We start from the raw sequence: 17,518 nt of genomic DNA, 5'->3' as shown, positions 1-17,518 counted from the left end.
TTCCATATGACCGAATGCTTTTTGGAACTGTTTTTCATTGTCTTGTTAATCCAGTAGCGTTTTTTGGCACAGATGGTTGGCATTTTACATATATACTTTGACTTATATCAAGAATCCTTCGTCAAATGAATGCAAAATGAATTGGCCTCACTGTTCCAATAGTTTTGCTGGAAATAAGAATTTGCAAAGTAAAAACCGCAACTGCAGCACGCCCACCAGCTCACGCCCCATCTCATTTACACAGGAGCCACATTAATTCAATCTACGCTAATTGTCGAATGCACACACACGTGCACACACACATGCACACACACATGCACCCAGAGGGCACTGCCTTGATTTAATCAGGCTATGCACGTAACATACACACACACACACACATCCACTATTACATGCACAGTCACATCATTTTGGAAATGCAAACCATTCGCATAATTAAACATGTACTTACACATCTGAGCCCCTTCATCTTCCACACAGACACACAAACACACACACAGACACACACACGCACACACGCTTCAAGGACATAAATGAAGCTTCACATCTAATTGCGAAACAAAGCAAGGCTGGACTGGTCTGTGTAAAAAATCAAACGTACAAGAAAACGACAACGTACATACCGTATTAATTGAAATAGAAAAATGGATAAGGCTCTTTTAGGATACATGAAAGGCCGAGAAAGCAAGTATGGATGGCATATAGAGCACATTTGTATTCAATGTACTTGCGCTTTTCATTATATGCATTAAAAACGATGAAAAATAGACAAATACAGGGAGGAGAGGGAAATTAAAGGTGTGATGCAATTGTTATTATTGGGCACTGTGATCAGGGAATAAGTTTGTTTCACGTATAACATACAATAATTCACCTATTCCCCCATGATGTTAGAAGGTTGATGAATCATTGTTAAACCCAGCATAGCACCACCTACTGGATAAAGTGGGAATTGCAGACAAGCGGCTGGTTCTATTATTATTTTTTATAAAACTCATTTTGTATATGCTTATTTAAAATGAATGAACCTACATGTACACTATACGTGTATTAGTCCTGAACAGTGTGAAGCCGCAAATGGGGACAATTATCGTTCCCAAAGGCACTGTGGCTTTTTTTATGGCCCTGATGTTAGCCCCGTGGATGAGAATGTTATTATGTCCCATGATAGAGGCGCTCAGCTCCTCGGTTCCCTCCCAATACCACCACGGCTCCATCTCTGAGGGAATGTAAAAAACATAACAATCCTTCTTTATTGACCTTGTAAATAAGATCTCTCTACTTTCCTTTTCATGACAACATCATTCCAGTTATTTATGACAGAATTTCCGCATCACAAATCACTGCAGAAAAACATGTTTGGTTCCACACCACGGCTTTACTATTGATAAACACATAAACAAGTGATAAAATCCATAATGTAAGATCCGGTATTTTTAACTACCTTTTTACACAGAACCCTGCATGTGGGGGTCAGGACACGGAAGACGACGTCAATTATAAGATAACTGGAATTACGACCGGATAATATAGTTAATTTTTGTTTATTTAGTTTTTTAATTCATTTAATTTTAGATCTATTTTATATGAATGTATAATATAAATATAATGTATTTTAAATGCTTTTATTTTGAAGTTTATTTATCTATTTTTTATTCTTCATGGTTTATGCTTACATCGATGTTGGTGACGTCACCTCTACATTGGAGTCCAAGAATACAGAACTGTAAAGCTACAATTTTCATCCCGCGTGGAAGTCCTGTACCTTAGTCTATTCCACGTGACTAATGTTGCGATTCTTATTCTAAGCCACTAGATGGCAGTATTTATTAGGAAGAGAAAAACATTCCAGCTGCTGGTCGAGGTCGTGTTGACAGTCTTGTTTATGTCCTACTGTGACCCTTAAGGCTCCACAGGCTTCACCCCCTCAATTAAGACTTGTTTTGCTTTAGGCCTTCCATAAAGGAAGAAGCGGACTGAAGATCGTAACACTTTAGGGACTGGATTCATAAACATTCATCCACCCACTCACACAAGTGAATATATTCACTCATGAATATGAAATAACTCGTGTCACATACGGGTGTCCCAATAATTATAAACACTTTGAATTATTGGTCCAGCAGTTTTGCCGGATGGACAAATAGATCAGTATAACATGAAGGTCGACACTAACAAAAACATGCATATCGATCCCGGCAACCATTATCACTCTGTAAACGCCTTCTTGTTCTTTCAGGTGTCTTCAGCTTGGTTTCGATTTATTCAGTTGTACGTGCCTCTACTAAGATGGATCAAAACGAGTAGATTTTTCTCACCTTTATGTGCCGCCAGAGTCATCAGCAGGTTGCAATAGTCATACAGAGAGACTGGAAGCGTCACAGAAAGGCATAGAAGAGCACTTCCTTGGAAATTTGCATGGTCCTGTTATGAAGCAAGATGTGCAAAAGTATTAGAGACATTGCACAGGATAGTTTGCTTCGCAGGTTAACTGAGAACAAAATTATTATTCGGAAACACTTAAACACGGGACACGTGGAATAAATGATCTTCACACACTTAATTAGGCATCATTAGGATATAATTGATAATCCTAATATCCTGGTAAATTAATCACACTCACTGATTAGTGGGCATGATGCATCTGTTTAATTTGCTTATTTCATTGGTGGCGCATTGTGGGCTTGATTATATCATTGAAGGCCAAGTCAGACCACAATTGCCTCTTGCAGTGCTTTTTAAGGCACATGGTGGATGTGTTGCTTTATTGGAAGCGATTCAAGGAGATGGGCTAGACTTTTCATTTTGGACCACGGCTCACTTCCACTGTTACTTCGAAAGTAATTTTCAAGAGAAAGCCTGTCTTTATGTGTTTGTGTGTGTCTGTGTGTACATGCAGTGTGTGTTTGTTTGTGCGGCATGCCGGATGCTTCAAAATTTCACCTTGACGAAAAACAAGCCTTCAATAATTCAACCATAAATATGAGCAACCATGACCTGAGGCATGGTTGGCACAAACACATTGTACACAACACGCACTGAAATCTCACTTGTATAGCCAAGGTTAAAACAAGTCTTTAAAAAAACGTTTTAAATAAATCTTAATGCTTTTAATCTCCACTCTCTTTTCTTGTGAAACGATTACAAGTAATTACAACATCTCTTTGCTTGTGGATTGAAGAGCGACAGGTCATTTTTTGTTTATTTGCTACTGGCTAAAGAAATTAGCCTAACCAATAATAAGTGAACGAACGTGAGGAAAAGATCAAGACGGTGCATTTCCATCCAGGCCTCTATTTATTTTAACAAGCAGAAAGGTGAGAGGTCAAAATGCTCAATCTTTTTTTGTCACTGAGGTTAAACCAAAGCAACACACAAACCAAAATAAGTGACCCCAGCTCTAACTATCGTTGTCCCCATTGCCCCTTCTTGCATGAACCTTGACAACAAATGACTTCATTTTTTCTGAACACATAAACGCGGAAAATCATTGAGCTGTGATGGAAATTTTGACATTTAGTCTGACAAGGAAGACCTTTTTCCTTTAATAGAGTGAATAGCTCACCTTCACCACAAAAAAAAAGCATGCAGTCATACCTCCAGTGAGATAAATCAAAAGGCAATAAAAACAACATGATTTATAGCTTGTCACATTAAAATGTATTTATTTATTATAAAATGTATTTATTTATTATTACATTTATTTATTTATTATTAAAGTTATTTATTTATTTATGTGTAAACACCAAGGTATCATGTGTTTAGCAAGTCTGCCTTCAAAAATGGACTAAATATGACCCCTCTCTAAAACGGCATGTAATGCCATTTTTATGCTCACAGGTCCCACACACACACACACACTTCTTCAGCAAACACATTTCTCCAGCTCCATATCAGTGTGCGCATGTTTTCAGACGTTAAAGTACCGCCAAGAAGCCGACGCCCTCCTGGTGTCTCTCACGTCTTGTTATAGCTTCCTAATTTACAAGAGCCGTCAAGCGTTTCAGGAAATGTATAAATATATAACCTTTGTACACACTGCCACCTTTGTCTCACTCTTGATTTGCGAGAAAAAAAGAAGTCATGTCAGACTCACCGTGCCAAGAAGAGAGAGCATCTGGGACTGATGATACTTTGTGCAAGGTGCTGGCACTAATGATGGCCCAGCTGCCCGACTGCCTGGACAGGTGACTGAATTCATCCATTTTCTGTTTTGTTTCTGGATCTATTTGGGTCACAGGTGAGTTGGAACCAGTCAATTTTGGTCACCAGCTAACATCAACCATTCACGCTCAAATTAGAGGTTGGAAATGTCTTCAATGGAAATATAAAAAATCTTTCCTTGAAATTGGACAGTGGCAAAAAAATTTATCACCCTTTAGTGCACAATCCAAGTGAGTGAGTCTGTATTGTATTTTTGTGTGTTTGACTGTTAGCAGCAATAAAATCCTCAAAGTGCATTTATTACTCTTTTTTTTTTTCACTTCACTCTAGCGGGCAAGGCATCCTCCCTTAGCTTTATTTTATACGTGACTCTCCATAAAGATGTGCCATTTTATGTGCTCGACTTAGATGACCCCACCCCCTGCCGTCAAGCTGCAGCTCTCAATAGTGGCAGCATGGCCTCGGGCGCCTCATAGAACTTGATCCTTAAGTCCGCTTCGCCTCCTGCTCCCTCATCCATCCATTCCCTTGCTCACCTGCCTCTCTTCTTCCACTCCTCTTTGTTAACCCAAGGTCATGTTACCACAACATGCAATCTTATTTCATCATCCATCATGCCTTCTTTCCCATGATCTGCCTCTTCCCATCCAATCAAATTAAAAAAAAATATATACGAATTCCTCCTTCCATTGTAGCTTCTCGTTGGTGAAAAACAAGCACATTTTATTGAGTGAATGCTGTCACCACAAACTCATTCAAAATGTAAATCATGATCCGCCTGAGGCGCTTTCCTAATGCTCATTATTGAGTTTCTTTACAGCTCGGGCATACATTTGATGGATTTTCTTTACTGTGTCATTGTGCAATCCGCTCTGTATAAATCCATTAGCTCAGCAGGAGGAGGGGGGGGGGGGGGGGGTGAAGGTCACGAGGACCCCACGGGTGAAAAAAAACTTGCTCTCCTGTTGCTCCCAACCCAGTTAAGTGATCAGTCAATTATGGGATGTCTTCCTTTAATAGGAGTTGCAGGTCAATAAACATTATTATTGATTATTTGGCATCTAATGCTATGGCTTTTCATGCAAGGGAAAATATCCAATAAAATAAGCAAGCATCCTCGCCGCACATATCCGAGGACAGCTGAGTCTCCAAAAAGCCACGCGCAATTAACACCTTTTAAAATCGACATGCCAGACAACCAACAAGCCCCGTGGAAGGGTTCAGACACGATCAAGTCAATTACCAGCGCGGATGTAAATATCCTGCGCTCATTTTCAACTCTGTTGCCAGGCCCAAAAGATCCCAAGCATCATTAGTGAGGGAGACAGAGAATTGGTGTTTTGAAGTGAGAGCGGCTAACAATGTCAGACAGATAAAGGTTGTAAAGAAAGCCAGTGGTGGGAGATTAAGAAAGACCCGTCAATCACTTTGCGGGGCTAATTCCATCAGGGCACCACGGCTCCCATTGCTCTAATAGTCATACCTAAAATATCCATCCAGACGCATACCAATTATCACACACATTTAAATTGCGCACCCAGACAATTAACATGCTTGCAAAGAATGTCCTCTGCAGTTGACAGAAAGAAGGGAGAAGAAATGGGATCAGTTTGCGCTTAATACATCTAAATCCCCATTTTACTCGCTTCGATCCGACGCGACTTTCTAACGTGCTTTTTTTTGTTGTCAATATATTTTCAAGTAGTATTTTAAATGGATGATATAAGGCGCAGGGCTTGGTCTTGCAGTACAATTAATTTTTCCCATAGGAAAAAAATCAGTACATTTGAAAAACAAGTTCAAACCTCTTAATATTACAACATAAAAACAATGTTTATTATTATTATTGTTGATGTGATTGTACCACTTTTTATTTTATTTTACATTTGCCAGTTTTAGCCACATCCCGACATAATGATTGCGTTACCTTCAGAAAGGCCGGTCCCCACAGTTGTCGTTCTAAAATGATGAGCTGTTAGTTAACGATTGCAAGTGAAACCGGGTCAATTTTGTCACAGGGCCAAGAGTTTCCTTATTGCTGTTCGGGGGGTGGTGGGGTCAACGTGGATCGTGTGTCCTCGAGCATAGCTGGTGGCTTTTCCACATTAGGGTGGACATACCTGACTGAGGAGGGAATGTGACAACGAGGCAGACGTGACATTCTTATGGAGCAGAGACAATTTTATTATATTATAAGTATTGTAGTACGCTCTTGTGTTTTTGTCCAATGTGTGTAAAAGTAGCAATTAGAATAACATCAAGGTTGCAGATGATTGACAGCTCATATTTCTGTGCACTTGTATGAGATTATGGACATGTGCCAATTATGAACCACAACTTTGGCTCTGATTATAGAGTACCATCATAAAAACCTACTATCACTCGCATATGTCACATCGTTGACATTTGTTGGCTGGAAGCATAGCAAATGTTTGTTAAATGATATTTGACACATGGAGCTAAAAAAGAAAAACTAATACGATGCGCTAATAAAACAAGCGAGGGGGATTGAATGTGTTTATCTGATGTTTTTGTGCTATATGTGGCTAATAGTTGGCAAGCTTATGCGAGTTTCCATGGTGGCTTCCTAAAATATCATCAGATGCAAAAATAACACTAATTCAATCACGTTTGGACTCTGTTGCTAACCAAAACAGCAGCGCACAATTTAGTTTTTTGGGGGGGGTGATTTTGCAAATCCAAACTGCCAAACCAATATTTAAAAAACAAAATTAATTCAATTTAATAGATTAAATAGGGTCAATATAATCAAAATCACATTTATTGTGCAAAATATATATTTTAGAATATTGTTCACTATTAAATTCTCGACTTCTTACTGTAGCAAGATAAAAGCAAACTTTGTGAAACCACTTAGTCAAAAATTAGTACACTCGTCGGCATATTGAATGATTCAGCACTTTTGCTTTTTATTCTTCTCTCCCAGAGGCATAAATGAAGTGAAATGCAAAGCAGCACTGCTGTGTGTTTTGCTACCAAACAGTGAACACAGCACATTGGCATCACCTCCATTGTGTTGTCCTTTCGTCTCCTACAGCGCACTTCCATGACTTAAGTAGACTGTGAGGATTAAATATCGCTTTGTCCTTCCATAGGCAGCATCAGAAAATGATTATTAGTGTCAAAAGCTCATTTAAAAACAAAAACAAAATATTTACAGAATCAATAAGACACAATATTTGTCAAAATATTCGAAATAAAAACTGAAGAAAAGAATCATGATGCGCCCAAAACATTTCAAAATGTATAGCAGATATATGCATGTGTCCATATATAGTCCATATTATTATGTTTGTTTACTCGAGCAGTAAATACATTCTACTCTACAATCACGAGAACAACATTGTGTACATTCCCAAAGTAAATCTTCCATCCTTCGGCGGTACCGTGTTGAACCTTGACCAGCAGGTATGTATGGAACAACATGCTTCATGTGTGTGGCTACATGAATGTGTGTGTGCAGTACTCTCGCATACACACACGGGGAAAATGATATGATCCGTAGTTATTCTGGTCAGATGCGCAGAAGAAACTCGATGCTGGATCTATTTGCGATCTATCTGTGCTGGCCTGCAGGAGTCGGAATACGCTCGGTGGCTTGCAGACAACAAGCTTGTGTGCTATTTTTCAGTCAGTGGCTGCATTTGCACATTCGGGGGGTTACAGTCAGACTGTGACCCATTTTAAAAAATTTGAAAACAGAATTCTTTCATGAGACAATTTGAAATTTACATTCAACTGGTTCAGTAGGTTTTGGAGCCCGTTGAGACAGTGGACATTTCCCATCCTCGCACAGCCTGTCATCCATTTTCTTTTTTAGCTTGCAGACTTGCATGCTTTATTAGACCCACAACTGAGTTAATATAGCAGATCTCCTAAAAGTACTTCACGGAGTCACAGTTGTGATCGACAACCCACAAATTTTTGTTTTGTTACCCCAAAAAATATTTTACATGATATAATTTATATATTTCAATTTATTTATTATTTTATATTTATAAATTAATTGAGATTTTATTATTTTATATTAGAAATTCATCAATTGCATGCTTTATGAGACCCACAACTGAGTTAATATAGCAGATCTCCTAAAAGTACTTCACGGAGAATTTTTTTTTTTTACCCCCAAAAATATTTTACATTATATAATTTATATATTTAAATGTATTTATTTTATATTTATAAAATAATTTATATGTTATTATTTTATATTAGAAATTCATCAAAAATCTTATCTTCCATCCCTTCTCATCCCATCCCTAATATATATATATATATATATGTACGTATATATAAATTCTGTGCGCATATATATTAGCGTAGCCAGGGTGACTGCTACCGTGTGACTCTGGAGTCTGGAGGGAAATGAGGAGGTTGCTCACTGTCTACCTCATTAATATAGGCCATCTGGAGGGAGGGCATGGGGGTAGGGGGGGGGGCATGCAGCCCAGAGACCAGGCAGGAGGGGAAAGACTTAAACGGTAGAGAAGGTCAGGATCTACTCGATAAAAGTGCGATCGGTCCTCAACCTCAGCTAGCCGATGACAGAAACCTGAACATGCTCATTGATTTGAAGAAATACAAATCAAGCCTGGAAGTATGCCATAAATGAGCAATATAATATGTACTACTTTAACGGGCCAATTTAGACCTCTGCCAAGGTTTGAACATTTATCACCTGCAGAGTCAATGAAAGGCATGCTGGAATCCGGATCCGACCTTCTTGAGGTAGCTTTGTTGTTTATCGCCTTGGGGGGGGGTCATAAAAATACCCTATATCATACCTTGTTTCAAATCTTTTATCGGATTGTGATCGAGCCTGAATGAACACCTTAATAGTTTTTGTTAAACTAAAAAGAATTTGAGTAGGGCTATTTTTTAAGTTTGCTTTCAAATTGAAATCAGCACACTTTTTGGTTTCAATTCCCCACCCCACACACACACACACACATAAAAAAATCCAACCTCCCCCACTGTTAAATGAGCAGCAGCAAGCCGGTTGTGAAATCTAATTGCTGCTCACCGAGACAAAGCAAAACTAAAGAAACAGCAATTAAATCCCCTCTCATCTTCCAAAAGTGTCAAAGTACAGCCACTGAACGAGAACAATTCCAACTCCAACCGTATTTCGATTAAGAGGCCCCCCTCTAATGATGCAACAGAACTTTCGAAAAACTTTGCGGTGCAATGAGAAGTCCACTATCAACTCATTACACGCATTTGTGTGTGCTTTTTTTTTTCTTTCTTATTTAGGCGAATGAGCAAATTCCCTTGAAAGCTGACTTCACATGTTTTATAGATGATCACGTGCTCCCACGACACACACGCACACACACGACAAACAAACACAAAAAGCATTCCCTGCCAGCAGTGAGACTTTAGAACATGTGCTTTCTCACACAAAGTGTGTGCGTGTGCATGTGTGATGAGCAGATAAGAAGAAGCGAGCACCTCTTGGCATATAGGCTCAGACCAACTTCAAGGAAGGGAGGGAGCGTCAATATTATTCTAAAGAGCGGCGATTAATAGGAATAATAGCAAAGATAATATTCGATAATATTCTCCTACGATTAGCTTGTGTATAGAAAATTGGAAGAAAGCTATAGTGTGTTATTACAGGTACATTTCACCGTATCATCCTAAAATAATTTATAACAATAAGTTATCCTTTAAAATGTATTTACATACATACATCGTCATATAGTCAACACGCATTTTCGATATATTTGTGTATATGTCACATGTACACACTCACACACGTATTTTGGATACAATCAAGACGAGCTATTGCAACGCCGCGTTAAGTCGCCGGACATTCTTCTTGTAGAGGAGTTTGTGTGTATTGCTATTGCTAGAAAGACCAGCCTCGTTCACGCTTTTCTCGTGAAGTATTGCTTTAGGGGGGGAAAGTAGCTCCGCCGTCCCAACCCTCACCCGCCATGACGCGTCCGCTTCAAAAAAGAAGACGAGCAGTCACGTTCCGCTGCCTGTTTAGAAATCGGAGTGCAGCAGCAAGAATAGAAAGGCAAAAAAAAAGAAAAAAGGAAAAACAGGCAGGAAGTGTGACGAGGTGGTGGTGGTGGTCCAAAAACCTGTCATCTCCTCTAGAAGTCAGAGAAGAGATCCTGGGGGCCCAGATGGATGATGAAGGGCGCGAGGGTCCGCGGCTGGTAGAAGGGATTGTCGATGAAAAGACCGCCTGCAAGGAGACACACAAAAAAAAAAAACACTGCTGACACGTCTTGAATGCAGATTTGGACTTGAACCACCGGGAAGGTCACGCGAGCATTTGCACGGAAGCAGTTTTTGGAAATGTTCCACCAAACTAAAAGAGATTACCGGCAAGGTGGTACATTTAAATGAGGTTTGCATATAAATGGGAGATGATGAAGGGATTGTCTGACATTTTGAAAAATGCTTAATATAGGAAGTTAGGAGCCAGCATTAAAAATAGACATTCACACCAATTTAGATTCAAAACAAACAAGAACTGAAAGCAGCTTCAAGTCAAATAAATGTCAATCATCAAACACATCCCAAAAATATTCTGTACTGCCAGTGATTCGACATTGTTTTTTTTTTTTGACACTGAATACATCTGAAACAATCACCTGAGCCCCCGCTGCAAAAAAAAAATAAAAAATCACAACACACTTGTCAGCCTGACGCTCAGTCGCGCTGTCGGCGGGACACCTGGCAAGTTCGACTCCACGGGAGGTAATGGGATCGTGTAGCTGAATTCACAACGCCGGATCTGACTGACTAAAAGCTTTACAAATGGTCGTCTTGCTTTGGGCTCACCGAAAAATGGATGACATGGGATTACGATTGAAATTCTGTGCGCAATAAGCAATGAATGCAATTCAAAAAACACTCAAACTTCCACTTTTATAGGAAAAACTTTATTCAACATGATTGAATTATTCCTATACATCCCTTCACATAGCTCATCTTTACATTTTACAGAGAATATGTGTGACGTATTGCAAAAGTCAACCCCCCCCCTCCCTTGTTGAACAAATAACAACAGATATAATTTAGAATGAGAGAATAAAGTAAAAATTCACAGTACAAGTCCACAGTACAAAGTTTTCGACTTCAAAATCTCTACCTTTCCTTTGTATGGGCGGATTGTAATAACAACAATAATAATAATAAAAAGAACTTCTACATTTCGAAAACTTAAGTCTGTAATCCTCTCCCCAAAAGTGTCCCTGTTTGGTTTACATGTCTGCTGGTCTAAAAAAAGTGGTAGTGGGGGACGGGGTAGGTGGGTACTTTCATGACGGGCAACAGAATCATTCTCTTGGGCAAACCTAGAGGGGAGACATGAGAAGAGCACAGCTCCGAGTGAGTGGGTCAGCGTCGGCGTGAACTACGAGGCACACTCGTCAGAGCTTTGATGAGGAGGCGGAGCCAGCAGCGGGAGTTAGTTGTTACGCAGCAGCGGAAGGAAAGCTTTTTTTGTCCAGAGTAAGATTGATTAAATACGGAGCTGTATTGACCGACTTCCATCTAGTAGGGGAGAAGCTCAGATGATCATCGAGCGGGGCACGCCTCGTTAGTTCACCAACGGTCAAAAATGAAAACGTGTGAGGCGACATGGCGCAACCTTCTTAAAGTCGATCTGAAATAAACGTCATCGTAGCCGATTTGAAATTGGTAAGCAAATTAGTTGAGATTGACTCAACAGCGCCTCTAGTGGTTCAAGTCAAGTCATATCGTCATCAGCAATTCCGATATTTAATCGACGACTGCGCCTGTTCCTGCAACCTATACCTTCTTTTCTTCTCAGTCATATAATTGTTGAAAATAAACTGCCACAGCACTCAAATTTCCTTTTGGGATTAATACCACCTCATTTGATCTTATTTTAGGAGCGGAAAGTCAGACAGCGGCGCTTGGCTGAATATCAAGTGGCGAGCAGACACTTAGCCAAAGAGCACATTTCCTTGCAGATCACACGGCAAACACACACCACACACACACACACACACAATTGCAGAAAGCCTCCAGCCCTGATCAGCATTTAATCAATTGGTCAAAGTTGAAAAACTTAAAGGGAAGATGAGAAGCCAGAAGAGAGCAACTTTGAGCCATTAGGGTGATTGCACTTGCTGTTGAGTGAGGACTGCATGGTGGGGGAAGGGTATGTGTGTATGTGTGTGTGTGTGTAAGAAAAGCAGGAAGTGGGCACTGCAATGGCAGGAAACAAAAGTGACACGTACCGTAAGCAGGAGCAGCTGCGGCGGCGGCGGGGCTGTAGGCGTACGGCGTTCCGAAGCCTGTTGACGAAACGAGCAAACGGTCAAATTCCGCACCTGACTCGGGCTGACAGCTAAGACTTGCCTGGCGTGACGTATCCCGGCGCCGCGGCGCTAACGAAGGCTCCGCGTGCGAGGGTGGCTCGTCCTCTTCCTCGGGCTACCTGAGCTGCCACCGCTGAGGCCGCCGCCGCCGCAGCCAGAGCTCCTTTGGTCTGAACGGGAGATTTCATGGCGAATTAGCTTCCACATACACAAGAGAGAGCCGCTGTTTGCTAATTAGAGAGTCCCGACGACAACTTTGCGATGCGCTCATGCGATTTCCAACCACCATTCACACTAAATAAATGAGTCTCGTGTGTCCCTGACCTGAGGCAGCAGCTTCTTTTTCTTGTTTGCAGCAGCATTGGGACCGGAGAAGAGTTTTTCCAGCGCGGCCAAAGCAGCGCTGGCCTTTGCTACCTTTTTGTTGGGGCCTGCCCCACGGAACTTCTGTCCGTCCACTTCCACCTGGGGAGAACAGAATCAGTGGTTTAATTATTTTTTTTTCCTGTCAAAACGAATTATTACTTTATCCCCAAAACCTCGTGTTTAGCGGCAATCAGCAACTCAACCAAGGTCTGGCGGAACAGGCTGACTTGCTTAGCGATGCCCTGCTGTCAGAATCGGCTTGCTAATCAATCAGCAGAGCAACGGAGCGACGAGGCATGTCGGAAAACAGCACGCCTAGCCGACAGCAGGCTCACTCCGTGAACAAACTTGACTGATTGACCGCACTAGAGAACAGTTGGTTCCTCTGTGTGTGTGTGTGTGTGTGTGTGTGTTTGGCGTAGGACTTCATTAGCCAATTCAGCCTGAGAACAAGTGACGTTGACTTCTTTCCCCATCTGAGGCCATTTGTTTTGGAAAGTCAAATAGAGGCAAATTGCGTTGGCCAATCGAATACTGCATTTTTTACTTGGAGACAGTCACAAGGAGTCATGCAATATGACCTATAACTAAACATTTTGCTTTTAATCTTTTTTAGTATGTATTAGGTCTGCAATTAACGATTAATTGAATAATCGATTAATCCGCCGATTATTCTGAGATTGGAGAAGATGAACTATTTGCAAAATGAAATTCTAAGGGTTTGGACAATTTGGGTACTTTTAAATTTAAAAATGTCAATGGTTAATCGATTATTAAAAATCACTGTCGATTTAGTAATCGATTAATTGCCGATTGCACCTTAGTGTGCTTGAATTATGAACAAATCGATTAATCGATGTGTGCTTGAATGATTAATCGATTATCAAAAATCACCGTTGAGTAATTTAGTAATCGATTAATCAATGTGCCTCTAGTGCGTTTGAAGAACCCACCTCCATGACAAAGCGCTTATCGTGGCTTCCTCCGCTTTCAGAGATGAGCTCATACTTGAGACCTCGTCTTTTTTCGTTCAGCTCCATGACAGGGTTCTTCCCACTCGCCGTCAGGATGGGGCCCTGAGTTCTCACCTGAACAATATCCGGAGAAATAGTTGCGTGATTGCCTTGAGGAGCTCCAAATTGTTTTTTGCTTGTTTTGTTTCGAAGACCCACCTCCAGCGTGTTGGAGCCGTCTGAGGAGTGTGTTGCGTTATTGCTCGTGTGCGAGGACGTCTCGCTCTTGCCTTCGCCGTCAGACTTCTCGTCCGAGCTCATGGGGTCCAAATCCGAGTCAAAACCCGTCGGGTAGCCCATCGCCTGGAGAACCTGCAGAAGCGAAGACAACTGTGACCTCAAAGAGTTATTTGACAAAAACAACAAAAGCTAACAAGGGGCATTACTTTGTTTATGACATGAAAAATGTCCATGTTGGTTAGCTAGCATTTTCATCAAAAGCATTGGCATCAACATGGCAGCATTTGAGCAGCGAAAAGAGAAAATGACATTTTGTCTGACCCGCTGGGTGATTGTGTTTACTGATGAAGAGATCACACGTGATGGGGAGAACGAGAGAGGAGGCGAGAACACAAAACAGGGAGACGGGGAGAAAGCCTTTTATGGGAATGAAGCAAATAGCGGATTATCCCTGCTCTTTGCTCTGGAGAGCCTTTTTGTTCACGGCCACTTTAGGATTACATGGATTTGCCCACCTCCACACACACACATACACACACACAGAATCTGCATCAAAAACATAGAAGGTATTTTTAGGAGCAATAATAGTGAAAGACCTCGCTACCTTGACAGCAACATGAAGCTTGGCGGTCTTCTTGGAGGACCCCGATGCTTCGTAAACGGTTCCGTCCAGGTCTACGGACATGGTGAAGACCGGGGCGTGAACCGGGCCCGATTGGGACAGGAGGCGATATTGCAGGCCGGGACGGATCTGGTTCAAGCGCATCAGGGCGTTCATTGGCTGGTTGGAGTCTATGGCTTTGCTGTCGAGGACTGAGCAGACGGGGGGAAAGCCGTGAAAATATCAATTATGCTTTGTTTGTGTTACGCTTTATCTTTCATTTTATAGATTTTTGGGAAAAAAACGGTGTGTTTTAAAAATACTCTGTAATTCTCCCTTCTATTTTGTAAGCAAGGCGAGTATATCTGTGCAACTTCTTTTGCCAAAATGTTCAAAGCAATCTCTTTTCTCGCCAGTGGCTGAAAATAAAAGAGACTGTCTGCCTCCATCGCGAGTGGTTCATCTTCTCCTTGAAAGAAGAAAGACACAGGGATCCTAGAGTGGCCTGGTAAAACGTTGGCGATCGATAGTATTGATCGGCATGCGAGAGATGTAAGATGGCTAAAAATGGGAGAGAGGCTGACAGGCAAAGGGATGGGAGAAAATCTTCAATGGCTTTTTGTTCGTGTTGTGTGTTTGTTGGGAGAAAAGTGCTGTGCTGCCAGAGGGTTAGATAGGACTGTGCAATTAATCGGAATTCAATTACGATTATTACAAAATTGGCTTAATTGTAAATCGATTATTTTAAAAGAATAAACTGTATAGATTTGAGAGTGTCTCAAAGAATTCAATTTGACTTAATATTTTTTACGTTGAAATATTTTTCTTTTTTGTACCAAAATAATTTTTTAAAAATAATTATAATTTTAATTATGACCAAAATAATCGTGATTAGTGTTTTTTTTCTCCAAAATTGAGCATCCCTACTAGAGATTTAACCGAAGTCATTTGCAAATAAATAAATAAATAAATAAATAAATAAATAAATAAATAAATAATCACAAGTATATGAATAAAAATTAATGAATAAATAAAAGCAGGAGTGATGTCTTTGTCTTCCTTTGCACACCTCGCCTAAGGTTCCTCTTCATCTTCTTGATGAGCTCCTTGTCGTCCATCATTCCCTCGTCGTACGGCCTTTTCAGACCCAAGCCTGAAGGGAGAGCAGAATCATTCACTACACAAGATTTTGTGTCGAGTTGTAAACTGACAAAACTATGATTAAGTACATCCACACGGGAGCTCCACACAAATATGACGCCTGACCACAATAATGATCATGTCAGAGCTGTGTGTATATATGTGTGTGGGGGGGGGGGAGGTCCAAAAAGGTCAGGTCATGTTTGAGATCCATCACTATGGAGTGCGGCCCGGCTCACCTCGGTATATTACAGCCCGAATACAAGAATGTGAAAACCAGACTATCTCCCACAAACCTTCTTTGTCGCACCAAGAGTATTTCTGCAAAGATTTATTTGAGGGAAGCGGCTCCATCTCCAGCACTTTGCAGATCTGCCCAAACGCCATGAGCCTGAGAGCACGCTGTCAAGCACAAATTGAAAGAAGATGAAAAGATACTTCAACCCGCATGCATCGGCTGTACGCTGCAATTTGTATGAACTTTGTTGTCTTAGTGTCTTGCTTTGTTGAACTCCAGCTATAAGCTCCTTTAAAATAAATAGGATGGCCATGATTGGTCAATGACACTAAGCATGAAGTAATATTTCCCTAATCAGTGCATGTCATTCAATCAACAGTCCAGATTGTCGACCCACGCAAACGATGAGGCGGGAGCGTGATGGCCTGCTAATGTGAAGCCATTAGGGAGCTGGAGTGTCCGGGATATTCATGAGACTCTGTGTCGCCCATTGACAGAGCAGAGTAAAGCAGCTTCCTCTCTCCTATCGGCGCTTGTATCTGCTCCAAATACAATTATCCCCATTGACATTCCATCCTCGTTCGAGTTGCCTTCAAAGGAAAATGAACGGTGGGATTCACTAAGCCGCGCCAGTTGGGAAAGCTGCTGCTTGACTCAGTCCAACGTGCGTGTCAAGGAGGACATGACACCACACAGATAGATAAGAAAGGATTTTGACGCTGGGTGTTGGAAGATGATGTGGCTGCTTAAACTGACAGCTCAAAGTTAGCAGTAGCGCATTTATGATGCTATGTGTGTTACCTGTGCGCTAAAGGTAATGGCCTCCGCTTGCTCATCCGTCAGGTTGGCTAACGTGTTTGTGGGCTCTTTCTCGCACGGGTCGCGTAAACCCGGACCGCCTGGTGGAAGTGACAAAAATCGACATAAGCGACGTTGCCTGACTTGTGGACAAACGCGCAACTCATGCGAGCGGTGAGTCAGACCTGGTAGCAGAATGCCCGAGGCGAGGCACTCCATGACCCGGCGCAAGGCCTCGCCTGCCCCGAGAGGCCTGTTGCAGGTGGCGATGGCCTTCTCGCAGATCAGTTCCAAGGGCTGCCAAAGAGTGCAATAAAAAAAAAAAAAATTGCATTCAATTATGTATATCCGCAATTTGAATCACAAGTGTCAAAATTAATCGATTAACCGGCAAAAAAAATCAATTATCAAACGAATTGCCTCATATTTTATTAATCAAGTAATCGTCTAATAATCAGGGAAAATATTTAATACAATTTAATGCAAATAAAATTACATCCGATTAATCGGCGGAGTGATACAATAATCGATTGTAAATAAATATTTGACAGTGACTTCAATGCAAATAAAATTGTATACGATTATTCAATTAATTGATGGAATAATAGATAGAATAATCGATTGTAAAAAATCTTTGATAGTGCAGCCCACTTTAATGCAAGTAAAAATTTTATCTGATTATTCGATT

The 17,518-nt window shown here is 41.0% G+C and overlaps 1 protein-coding gene across 4 annotated transcripts in view; it reads right to left on the bottom strand.

Moving 5' to 3' along the window:
- Positions 1–7,069: 7,069 nt before the first annotated feature.
- Positions 7,070–17,518, bottom strand: part of LOC119131817 (spermatid perinuclear RNA binding protein) — a 39,363-nt gene continuing 28,914 nt past the window's right edge. For 2 of the 4 annotated variants that reach the window (XM_037266560.1, XM_037266559.1), the window contains 11 exons: positions 17,016–17,127; positions 16,834–16,931; positions 16,091–16,196; positions 15,724–15,807; positions 14,658–14,866; positions 14,033–14,185; positions 13,814–13,948; positions 12,819–12,959; positions 12,535–12,664; positions 12,414–12,470; positions 10,290–10,384 (listed from right to left, as the gene is read on the bottom strand). In XM_037266560.1, the coding sequence (XP_037122455.1) occupies positions 10,290–10,384; positions 12,414–12,470; positions 12,535–12,664; positions 12,819–12,959; positions 13,814–13,948; positions 14,033–14,185; positions 14,658–14,866; positions 15,724–15,807; positions 16,091–16,196; positions 16,834–16,931; positions 17,016–17,127 (1,320 nt within the window). Of the gene's footprint in view, positions 10,385–11,071; positions 11,502–12,413; positions 12,471–12,534; positions 12,665–12,818; positions 12,960–13,813; positions 13,949–14,032; positions 14,186–14,657; positions 14,867–15,723; positions 15,808–16,090; positions 16,197–16,833; positions 16,932–17,015; positions 17,128–17,518 lie in introns of those variants that run through there. The other 2 variants (XM_037266558.1, XM_037266561.1) reach the window with 2 other exon arrangements.

Source organism: Syngnathus acus, chromosome 12 (genome assembly GCF_901709675.1).
Source record: "Syngnathus acus chromosome 12, fSynAcu1.2, whole genome shotgun sequence".
NCBI lineage: Eukaryota > Metazoa > Chordata > Actinopteri > Syngnathiformes > Syngnathidae > Syngnathus > Syngnathus acus.
Note: the sequence above shows the minus strand (reverse complement) of the source record. Positions and strands in the feature narration are given on the sequence as shown.